The 12,544-nt window shown below is 38.3% G+C and overlaps 1 protein-coding gene across 1 annotated transcript in view; it reads right to left on the bottom strand.

Annotated features, from left to right (window-relative positions):
* Positions 1-12,538, bottom strand: part of SCAPER (S-phase cyclin A associated protein in the ER) — a 189,909-nt gene extending 177,371 nt beyond the window's left edge. The window contains exons 1-4 of the mRNA XM_023524721.1: positions 12,479-12,538; positions 7,149-7,207; positions 4,107-4,224; positions 1,738-1,808 (exon numbers count right to left, since the gene is read on the bottom strand). Coding sequence (XP_023380489.1) covers positions 1,738-1,808; positions 4,107-4,224; positions 7,149-7,154 — 195 coding nt within the window. The 5' untranslated portion in view covers positions 7,155-7,207; positions 12,479-12,538. The remainder of the gene's footprint in view (positions 1-1,737; positions 1,809-4,106; positions 4,225-7,148; positions 7,208-12,478) is intronic.
* Between the last annotated feature and the right edge of the window lie 6 nt (positions 12,539-12,544).

Raw genomic sequence — 12,544 nt, 5'->3', positions numbered from 1 at the left:
AATTACCTTAAATGTAAAAGGACTGAACTCACAACTCAAAAGGCACAGCAGCAGGATGGATTAAAAAAGAGATTCAACTATATACTGCCATCAGGGGTCTCACTCAGCTTCAAAGACAAATATAGACTCTAAGTGAAGAGCTGTAGATGATGATACTCCAAGCAAATGGCATCCGTAGAAAGTATGTGTAGCCATATTTTTATCAGACAAAATAGACTTCAAGCCAAAAAAGGTAACAAGAGACAAATATAGACGATATGTAATGCTAAAGAAGACAATTCATCAAGAATATGTAATATTTACTAATATATATATGCATCCAACTTAAAAGCTCCGAAATATATAAAATACTTATTAACAGATCTAAAGGGAGAAATTGATAGTACCACAATAGGAGATTTTAGTGCCCCACTTACACCAATGAATAGATCATAAAGACAGGAAGGCAAGAAGCAAACATCGGCCTTAAATGATACATTAGACCAGATGGACTTATCAGATGTATTCAAAACATTCCATCCAAAAGCAAATGAATACACACACTTCGCAAGTGCATGTGGATAGGCCACATGCTGGGACACAAAGCAAGTCTCCATAAATTTAAGACTGCAATGATATCGACCATCTTTACCGACCACGACAGCATAGAACTAGAAATCAACTACAAGAAGAAAGATGGAAAAATCACAAATATGTGGAAATTAAAAAACATGCTACTGAAGAGCCAATGGGTCAACGAAGAAATCAAAGGAGAAATAAAGAAATATATGGAGATAAATGAAAATGAAAATAGAAAACCCATATCTATGGGATGCCGCAAAAGCAGTATTATGAGGAAAGTTTGTAACAACACAGGCCTACCTCAAGAAGAAAGAAAAGTCTCAAAAAATCTAACCTTACACCTAGAGAAACTAGGAAAAAGAACAAAGCCCAAAGTCAAAAGAAGGAATAGTAAAAATCAGAGCAAATAAATGAAATAGACAAAAAAGACGAAAGAAAAGAGAATAAAAGGACAAGAGAAAAAATAGTTCTTTAAAAAGATAAAATTAACAATTCTTTCGCTAGACTCACTAAGGAACAAAAAAAGGATAGACTCAAATAAACAAAATCAGAAAAGAAAGAGAAGTCAGTCACAAGTGATACCACAGAAATACAAAGGATAATAAGAAAACATTACAAAAGACTATATGTTAGCAAATCGGACAACCTAGAAGTAGTAAATTCTTAGAATTATATAACCTTCCTAGACTGAATCACGATGTAAGAGAAAATCTAGTAAGGAAAATGAAATAATAACCAAAACTCCAGGACCAGATGGCTTCTCTGGTGAATTCCACCAAATATTAAAAGACTTAACACCTCGGTTTCCCCATTTGTAAATGAAAATAAGAATAATGCCTACGTCAATGGATTACGGAGCAGCAAATAAATTAGTATTTGTAAAATATTTAGTACAAGCTAGGCACATAGCACTGTATAAATGTTAAAGAATGTTACATTAAAGCTATACATGAAAGTAAAATATACAATATTCAAATCCTGAAAAAGTAGATTTTATAATTGGAATTAAAACTCAGTAAGTAGAGTCTAAGGCCATGCCACCGTGAACATGCCCGATTCTGAAGCTAAGCAGGGTCAGGTCTGGTTAGTACTTGGATGAGAGACCACTTAGGAATACCAGGTGCTGTAGGAGTTAAAAAAAAAAAAAAGTCAAGTAGAAAATTGTATATATTATACCTGTTTAGTAGTCTTATGAGTGCCTTGAATTGTCCTCTTTGATTTTCCACCAGTTTGACATTTAGATTTTCCTTCAATGCAAGAATAGATAAATATACAGATCAACAAATATGTAATATAAAATCGCACTACACAAATCATTCAGGCATATTAATACATAATCTCCTTCCGGAGACCACAGAACAGTACAATCTATACATGGTCAATATGAACTATGGATATAATAAAAAATCAGATTTCCAAGCAACTGCTTTCACTGAACAGCTTTCTCAGAACAGGATTAATCAACTTCTTAGAGGAGTCAGATATTCTATTTGAAAACAAGGTCAAGTTAGTGATACTTCTCAACATACGTATACAGGTCTGTAAAATACTTATTTAAATTTCAATTTTATTTCAAAAATAAAATTAAGAATATATTTTCACTATATAAAACTCAGTATTTTCTGTTTTGATTAATTAATCTGATTTATGCAATACACAGTTTCATTTGAAAAGGGAGGTTTTCAGTTCTTCGTACTTTTGCAGTTAGATATACATTTCTCACTTGCTCTGTTTTATAAAAAGACACTAACTCCTGTTTTATAATCACTATTCTTGAGAGCAATTCAAAACAGGAGTAGAATTCTATTACCTACAACAAAGTAACTTCCCTTTTCGGCAAACTAATTTGGGGCCGGGAGCCCTGAAGCAGTACAAATACAGTGACACCTACCCACAGTTTACCTGCACACAAGTGGGCCTGCCCACTGTTTGATCAGCATGAAGAGCTCTATACTCACCTACACAACCCTTTATTCACCCTCTCACTAAAGAAAACAATGTACCAGCAGGCTTTTGAGAATTTTTAGAATGTCCAATAGAATAACCAGCTTAGAACAAGTAGCAGAGGAAACAAATAAAACAAAGAACAGATGAGAACTTTTAAAAATTGAATTATTATCCTCAGAAATATCTGAGTATATATTGTAGCCAAAAAACAAGTAGCTGTTTTTCAATAAAAGCAAAAGATTTTTCTATAATTAGCAGATTCAGCAATATAAAATAATCTTTATCAAAAATTATGGAGTTAACATTCTTCCTTTATCATTAGCATATTCAGAAAGTTCTAATTCTCTGTGTTTATAGTTCCATTATTGTGCAATAAATATAAATGAAGCCTTAAAATTGTACTGGCCAATGTTTTACATATTTATATGCGAAATTAAGTTATAGACATGATTCACTACTGCTATTTTTCTGCTTTTTATGTGGTTTTAATAGAAGCGACTTAAATAAAAACATCTTCAGATTATTTTGTGCTCTGAGTAACTCATGGAAAATGGAAAATAAATTTTCACAAAACATTCTTAATACATAATAACCGTAAACATTTTTAGGGTTTATGTTGTTACTTTTGTAGTAAATAATGTTAATATTTTTTTATCAAAGAAATAAATAGTAAGCTCCTTATGAAAATTTTAGCTAGTTAGAAGCTAAATTTAAAAAGATAATTTAATTTCCCCTCTACTGCAAAGTTTTTCTGATTCAAAATAATGCTTTCTAAAAATAGCTAGAAAGACTGACAAAGAAAAGCTACCCAGGGAGAAGTAGTCCCAACAGATATTTTTAAATACTATAATGCCTCCATAATTAAAACTAGTGTGGCACTCACACATGAATTAAATAGAAAGACTAGTGAAAAAGAATGTAAATACATACGGAAATTCAAAGATGGCATCTCAAATAACTGGGGCAACTTGTTACCCATATGGAAAAAGATTAGATCAGATCCACACCTCACACTATATGTTAAGAATAAACTATAAATGAATCAGGTATAAATGTAAAAAGAGAAAGTAAATGATATAAAATTTAAAAAAAAATTACAATGTTTTTAAAAATGTAAACATAAAGTAAATAAGAATAAAACACAGGTAAAAACTCTTGTACAGCTTGAAACATCCTGACGTGTGGGGATGGTCTCAAAGTCCAAAGAACACGTCAAAAGGAAACAGGAGGCAGCTTAACAGGTCTCCCACTAGACAAACCTAGACCAATCTAAGCATCAATACAGAGTGATGGCTTGTAACTCATTAAATAAAAAACCAGGAGTCCATACAAATTTAAATACTTACTCTAAATTATATATAGAAAGGAGAAAAGGGAAAGCCCCTTCTTACATTAGAATGTCAACTGAGAAATAAAGAAACAATGTGGTTAGCAAACCACCATCTTGAAACCACCAGAGCACGAAATAACTTATTCTGCTAAGAATTATTAATTCGCCCAAGAGTCCTAGTTACAAACAGTTTTCAGACTATCTACCCTTTAGATCTAAATATAACCTTCCAATTTCCAACAAAATGAAACTTATTTGTAATACGTACCATCATCCTCTTTGTTTTCCAGTGGAACACTCCAAGCTATTAGATTTCTTGCTGTACGACCCTCCTCTGCGACTATTCTCCTCACTTTGTCATGACTATTAGAGCGCTGGAATGAAGCCTGTGTACAGAAAACAGAGTACTTACTAGATTATGAGATTAGTCAACATGTAAAATATATTTGGTAAACAAATTCGTTATTTCTCATATTTCTCAGAAAGAAAACATTTAAGACTAATTTGGGATTGGAAAGGTGGTTAAACAGAGAAAAGGAAGTCACAGATCTTTTTTAGTTCTAAAAAGGCTGAATTTTACAATTTAAAAATCAACAATTTAAAGAATATATATAATCTAAGGTTAGAAAAAGTTTCCTGATGCGTACAAACACTGCTGGTACCCCCTGCAGCTCCACCTCTTACATATCATCAGGTCAAGGCATGGAAGAGATCGGTTTTAACAAACATGCTACACATTCCCCCTGAAAACTCTCTGCGGCATAAAATGCTTTCAAGAACCCTATTTTTCCCCTAGAGATAATGTTAAAGTAAATTTCCACTCAGCTGTAAATTTCCACTGCATAATTTTATCTCCAAGTAATTGGGATCTAAACAATAATTCCTCTGACATGTTTAAACAGCAAATTTTAAAACTCAAACTACTGCACACAATGAGTGTACGTATATGAATAGGTGTGTGTGCATATATACACGAGCACGTGTATAATTTCTTGCTTACTCTAGCCCCAACCAGTGGAAAGCAACACTAGCCTACAGGTGCAAGCCCACCAAGACCCTGGGCAGTGGCAGCCAGGTCCAGTAATGTAAAGGAAAATAACTCTCCACTAATGAAAGCTATATGAAAACAGCCTGTTTTTATAAGCCAAATATCTACGAAAAGAAAGGGGCTCTAAAGCATCCCTATCAGCAGGAGGACGTCAGCTCTTCGCCTAACCCTTCGTTCTTTGTGGGCAATCTGCCTCTTTCTGAAAAAAGTTCACTACTGGGCCTAGACCCAAATCTCAGTTCAATTAATGGGTGCCTTCATCCTCTCCGAGTTCTTGCCAGCCTGGTCTGTGTAGCATTCCTCGGAGTTTTAGACAACAATACGTTTACTGGGCAATTACTATGTGCGAAGCACTGTGGCAGACACTGAGGAGAATACAAAGAAACATGAGGCCTAAAGGAGTTAACAAGCCAAATGAGCGAACCAAACATGTGGAAGAGCAAAAACTAATATATGCATTAATCGGTGTAACGGCTAGTCTCCAAAGATACCCCTTCCACTCAAAAAACCACGCCTGCTAGTATTCATACCCTTGTGTCACCCTTGAATCTGGCGCTGTGACTTGCTTTTTGACCAATGAAAGTGAAAGTAACACTGCATAACTTCTGAGATTATGTCTTAGGAGACCAGTTCAAAAGAAGCTTTGGAGTCTCCACCCGGGTCTCTTCCAATGCTCCCTCTTGGGATATTCACTCCTGCAATGCCGTCATCAGGCCAAGAGAAGCCCAAGCCACCAGTAGAGAGACCGGGTAAGGCAGCATTCTGGTTGACAGCCCCAGGTGAACGTCCAGCTGCCAGACACCATCCACTAAGCCACCATGGATGTTCCAGCCGAGTCGAGCCCCAGATGACTGCTGCCATCCCAGCACCCCAGGCACGGCATGAAAACCACCAATCAACCCACAGAATCATGAGAAATGACAGGAACTATATTTATGCACTCACCCACAATACACACATCTACATTTTTGTATCTATCTGCACAGGGATATTAAAAACCATGAGTTAATACTAAAACCTCTGGTATCAATCCCACACCATTTTAGCCTTCCCCTTTTCTTAACTATAATTTTTTTGTCCAACAGTAAGAAACTTAGCTCTCATTAGGGAAACTATATTTACTTATCTGTTGGATTCTAATATACAAAGTAGTTTCGGAATTCTGTTGTGGATGATCATATGCATTCCTCATTTACTTTCAGGTTTCCGGCCACTTTCTTTAGAGTCACAATTGGCAGATAAGCAGTGCTTTACTATACCTTGCCCAGGAGAGCTGTTTAAAAATAACAGAAATCAACAAGAAAAACTATGCAGCTATACCAAGGAATGGAGATTGCTAATGTTCTAGAGTACATTGCTAAGTAGAAGAAAACCAAGGTATGAAACTATAATATCTGTGGGTTCAAGAAAGAATGATGAAAATATACATAATATACATATGCATATGTGCATATGTATCTTCTCTTTGAAAATATGAGCAATAAAGGATAAAGCAAAAACTAGTAAAAATGATTACCCACATACCAATTAGGATGGCTACGATCAAAAAAAAAAAAAAAAGTGTTGGCAAGGAAAAGGAAGGAGGCAAATCACAGACCCTGTGCTAGGAAACCTGAGAGGAAAACATGTAATTTTGTTTTAGAATGGACAGCCCGAATCTCTCGAAGGAGGTATCTAGGCAGACTGGGTTCCCCTATAAACTGCATTCCCTCCTCTTCCTGAGTAACTCATGGAAAATGGATAGCTTAAGAAGATACTTAGAACGGCCTGAAAAACTTGAGTTAGAAAAGTGTGAGGGAGGGGGACCTCTCTGTCCAGGCTCTCTGGGGAGTTTCACCACATCGGCCCCTATCCCAGATCCAGAGACTGTGCTGGCCCAACCTCCACACTGCTTGCTCCAGGGAGAGTATGGCTCTGTTAAGAGCTGGCTAGGCCCTGGGTAGGAAAACAAGTCAAGCTGTTAGCATGGATTGATTTTTAATTTTTAAGATTAAAAAACATAAAAGAAGCTGGCTTCTGTTTGTATTCCTACCCTAGATCCCACAAATGGTAGGAGCCGGTCTGGGGCTCGCAGGTTGAATACACATTTACAGTCGTTCACTGTGTTTCTGTGCTTTGTAACAAATGTGCTCCACGGAATATCTCTTAACAAATACTACATCAAAAAAGATTATAAATCGAACATAGATGGAAGAAAGGAAATAAAGAGGGAGGCCAAAAAAAAAAACTAAGGTTAGTGTTTAAGATAGTTCGATCACTTACCATCATTCTTTAATTATCTTCTATGCTCATTTACCACATAAACCCATGGGGTGTGACTCCTATAATAAAATATACATGTACTATTAGTCATAACATTGTCAGGAAATCATATCTATTCATAAAAGATACAAATCCCATTCTCACAAGTTTCTCATCAAATTAAGTAAAAAATAAAATTGTTCCTCTATGTGGCCTGTTAATGTTTTAAATACTCCAACTCTCCAAATAAAATTAAATGGAAGAGAAACAGTGTTAATTACATGAACAGTCCATGTTACCCCCACCCAGAGGCTTAAAACTCTTTTTACTACCATCTATAAACAGACACACACAGACACACACACTTTATGTCCTGACTCAGTTCACACACATTTAACTGAAATGAAAGTTTTACATGAGAGGACTCTGATATTTCCTTCTCTATTCTACTTTTTAAATATTTTTTAATGCTGCTTTCGCTGAATCGATTCACTAACAAATCCCAACCCATTATATAAAATCCTGTGTAACTTCTCCTTAGGAACTTTCAAAAACTGAGATTTTTGTCAGAATATCTTAATTACCAATGACATAAGGCTCTACACAGAAGAGACTCTACTTTTCAGGTAAATTACTTAATGTGGTCAAATCTTTACTCAAAGAAATTCAAAACTAGATAGAACACATGGTTCATGGAAATTGCTAGAAAGAATGGCCTAACCCCGTGAGAAGAGCTAATGAACAAAGAAAAGCAGGCAGCAATCGGAACCAAACCTGCTTGGATGAGAGCTGAGGTCATGTATGTTTGGTCAAGTGAATTTGCTCCCTTTAAATGCAGCACCTCAAACGAAAACATAAGTCCAAAAAAGACTCATACAAATACTCACGGCAGTAGTATTCATAATAGCCAAAAAGTGGAAACCACTCAAATGTCCATCAACTGATATATTAAAACAGTGGGATATTCAGAAAATGAAATATTATCCAGCCTTAAAAAGGAAGAAAGTGCTTGTAGACGCTACAACATGGATAAATCTTCTGCTAAGTGAAAGAAGCCAGTTACAAAAGGCCACGTGTAGCATAATTACATTTATACATAGTGTCCAGAATGGGCAATCCAGAGAGTCAGAAAATAGATCATTGGTTGTCTAGGACTAGGGAGTCGGAAGAAAACAGGAATGACAGCTAATAGTACAGGTTTCTTTGGGGGGATGATGAAAATGTTCTAAAACTCATTATGGTGATGATTGTACAACTCTGAATACACTAAAAACCTAATTTGTAAATGGATGAACTGTATGATATGCGAATTGCATCTCAGTAAAGCCGTTATGTTGTTTAAATGCAGTCCCTCTGTTCGCAGCTCTCCAATGCCTCTCCATCTCCCTCAGAGTAAAGGCCAAAGTCCCTGCAGTAACCTAACCACACCTTAAACTTTCCAGCTCCCCATACCTCTCTGACCGCACATCCTATTCCTGTCCACCTTCATGTTCGTCCCTTCCAGCCACACTGGCCTCTTTATGTCCCCAATATACCAGACACACTCCTACCTCAAGGCTGTATACCTGCTGAACCCCATCTGAGATACTCCATCTTTGCTCACACGGTGTGGTCAGTAAGGCCTTCCCTAGCACTCTTAGTAACTGCAACCCATTTCTCCTGACTCCCAGCACCGGCACTCCCTACCCCACTTCTCTTCCAGGGCACTTATCACCTTATCTTACGTAGTCAACGTATTGTCCCATCTCTCACAACGAGAATGTAAGCTCCATGATGTTTGCTGGTTTTATTACCGCTATAGTTCAGAGCATAGAACGGTACTCGGCAATGGGTAGGCATGAAGTAAATACGAATGAATGAAGCCCATGCTAAAGAATCTTTGCTTGCCATGTTCCTTCTATCTCACCCTGCACATATTCAAAGCCTACGAATTCAAGGCCAGTACAAAAGTCATCTTCGCAAAGCCTACTCTGACATCCCCAATGGACAGAGATCTTCATCGGAACTCCCAGACCGCTTCATCTATATTATTTACCTCAAAAAAGTGAGGGAAAGCATGATATAGTAGAAAGACTATGTGGAGGCATCGGAGTCAACCAAATCACTACACGACCTTGAGAAGTCATTTATCCTCTCTGAGAACTAGTATTCTCATCTATAGAAATGAAAGCTAGGGATTTAGCCAACAAATAAAAACATATTTTCCACACAGAGACCTATATACAAATGTTCAAAGCAGCTTTATAATATCCCAAAACTTAAATCAACCAAAGAGATACGTGAATTGTGGTATATCCGAGTAATAGAATAGAAAGCAACAGAAAGGAATGAACTGATACACACAACAAAATGGATCAATATCACACATTATACTCAGAAAGAGAAACTAAACGCAAAACAATACACACTGAATGATTCCATTTATATGATGTTTAGGACATGCAAAACTAATCTTAGGTGAGAAATATCAAAAGAGGGTTGCCGTGGTTGGAAGGGAAGGACTCAGAAGGGTTCAAGGGAACTTTCTGTGAAATGGAAATTTTCTACATCAGGACTGTGGTAGTAGTTCATGGCTATGTACAAATATGTCAATACTTACTGAACTGTCCACTTAAAAAGTGGGTGCGTTTTTTTGTATGAAAATTACACCTCAATAAAACCGATTTAAAGAAAAGGGCACATAGCCTTGGAAAAAAATGAAGGCTACTCCTAACTTATAAGGTCGTCAGAAGGCTTAGATGAGAAACATATATGCTGGAATCAACATGGCACAGTGGGAAAGCGTACACCGATGCAGGATTGAATCTCAATTTAGCCAATTATTATAGTCATCAGTTACTCAACCTTGAACAAATAACTTAATCCCTCAGAAATTCAGTTTTCTCTTTTGTAAAGAGAATAACATCTACAGTACAGAGTGAAATGAAAGCATACTAGAGTTTTGACCAGTTACTACCATATGACACATAATGGACACCGAAATAACTTTTATAAATAGCATATAAAACCCAGAACATAGTAATTTATTATCTATTTTTCCTATGTTCTCAAAGTATATAATGGACTTAGTAGTTTAAGAAGTTACTTAAAAGTAGTGATTATTTTAGCAAAGCTTCGTGAAATCTTTTTTTTAAATTTTATTTATGCCTACAGCACCTGGTCTTCCTAGGCGGTCTCCCATCCAAGAACTAACCAGGCCTGACCCTGGGGCACAAACCCAGGAATTTCTGCGTGTAAAGCAGACGTGCTAAGCGCTACACTATGGAACCACGTTCAGCTTCATGAAATCTTTAGTGTTTCATGTCACATAGGAAAAAATCTTTTTATAAATCATTTCCTCCTAATCATTTTTTGAGGTTGGTTCCACCAATGGACTGCAGACTTTTTCTGTTTATATTCCATAAGATCTACTGTCAAAATGAAACAAGTTTGTGAAAAAGGTTTAGCATCCCAGCATAAAACTGGAAACAGATTTTTAGTAACGACTTACTTTGTTACATAAGCCATTTGCAGTTCTCACTACTACAATTTCAGAAATGCCAATTTCACAGTTCATATCAGATTGTACCACTAGAGAATTGTTTGACTTCCCACTAAATACGAAATACCACCACTTTCTAAGGGTTTAAAGAATGTCCACGTGACTCCCAAAACATTTTTGCTTCTACTTGAAAATTAGATTGGATTGTGGTTGGTTATGAGATTGAAAGAAATAACAGAATCTCAAGCCCCTTCATCTTATCTTTAAAACATTCATGTAAAGTAGTTAAATGAAGGTATTAATAAAGTCAATATCAAATCGACCTTTTAGTGATTCTTAAATGTCTGAGGCACTAGGATAAACATTTTTAAAATCTCTGTTGAAAACACTATATCCTTCGGACCGCAGGCACCAAAGTTATTTATAAATGCATCTGTACAGTAACATTGATTATGCATCCATGCATAATCCAGCAGGTGGACAACCATAGAAAATTAAAAATTATAGTTTAAGAGAGAGTGAAGAAAGAAGGAAAGGAGTGTGAATTTGTCAAGGACATAATACAGGCCAGGAGCAGTACCGAATGCTTACAGACACCTCGTTTACTTACTATCCACAAATTTATGAGGATCATATTTCCCTATTGTACAGATGAGGAAACTAAACCCCAGAAAAATGAAGTAATCTGCCAAAGGACAAGTAATGGAGCTGGGATTCAAACTCAGACCAGTCTGCTTTCAAAGCCATCATATCACACTTCCTCCCATAAAGACGACACTCCAAATCACATTAAAGATTAGCTCTTTAAGTAAAATATTAATTTTTCACTGGATATTATTCGGATCATTACAATATGTGGCAATCTGCACCCAACACATTTTTAGGAAAAGTCATAGTTAACATAAAAAAATACAAGGGCCAGAGCACCAACATACACCAGAGCGGATTAATGGTCAAACTATCTACCTTAGGTCTGAAAGCTGAATCCCAGATCTACCGTTTACCAGCCTGGTACCTGGTACAAGTAATAACTTCATTAAATCTCAGTTTCTCCATTCATAAAAAGAGCATAACCTCCTCCTCTATCCGCCTACTGCAGATTGTTTATGAGCATGGCATAGCAAAAGTCGGTGAAATCAAAATGTAAATCATATATACATGGAATTCCTATTCAGTAAGATGGCTACACTGAACAGCTATTTTCACGGAGAGTAACTTGGCGCACACAGAATGAGGAATACGGACGACCTCTGCAGCAAGCCGCACCGTCTAGGCGGAGCCACGTGACAGCAGCAGGCGCCGCTCGAGGGCGTTTGCCGCCTGTTTTCTAACCATCCTGTCACTCCCGGCGCGGAACGGCGTGAATGAAGCGCAAGGTGCGAGGCCTCGGTTCACCGTGTACGGAAGACGCCATCCCGGCCCCGCCTCCCGGACAGGTGTCGGGCAAGCGCGGCAAACCCCTCTGAGAACGAGCGGATGAAGCCAGCACCTGTCAGGTAAGGGCCAGCAGGGCGGCTCCTCCGCAAACTCCTTGCAATTTGGACATTCCAAAAACGTCGGGCGACTCGCGCCGCCGGGGCCGCCTCCGGGAGGGGTGCGGTGACCCCCGCCCCCACACCCTGACAGCGCTTGCCCACCTCGCCCCCGTCCTCCTCAGGGGACCGCCGGGCCCGCGCGGGCGGCCGCGGCTCCCCTCCCCCAGCAGCGACTCCCGCCCCTCTCCGCCCACACTCCCAAGCGAAGAAAGGGGGTGAAGGAGCGTACCCCGCCGCCATTTTGTCCCCGGGGCCCCCACAAGGCATTCTGCCGGCCGACGTCCCCGCCCCGGCCGGCCCGTTCTGCGCGACGCGCGCCCCTCGCGGACACTCACCCCGGCGGCCCTGCGCAGCTCGGGCAGTCCCCAGCGTCTCGTCGGGAAAGGGGCGGGGCGACCGCC

The sequence above is a fragment of the Pteropus vampyrus genome, unplaced genomic scaffold (assembly GCF_000151845.1).
Source record: "Pteropus vampyrus isolate Shadow unplaced genomic scaffold, Pvam_2.0 Scaffold489, whole genome shotgun sequence".
Lineage (NCBI taxonomy): Eukaryota > Metazoa > Chordata > Mammalia > Chiroptera > Pteropodidae > Pteropus > Pteropus vampyrus.
This window is presented reverse-complemented; position numbering and strand designations above follow the sequence as displayed.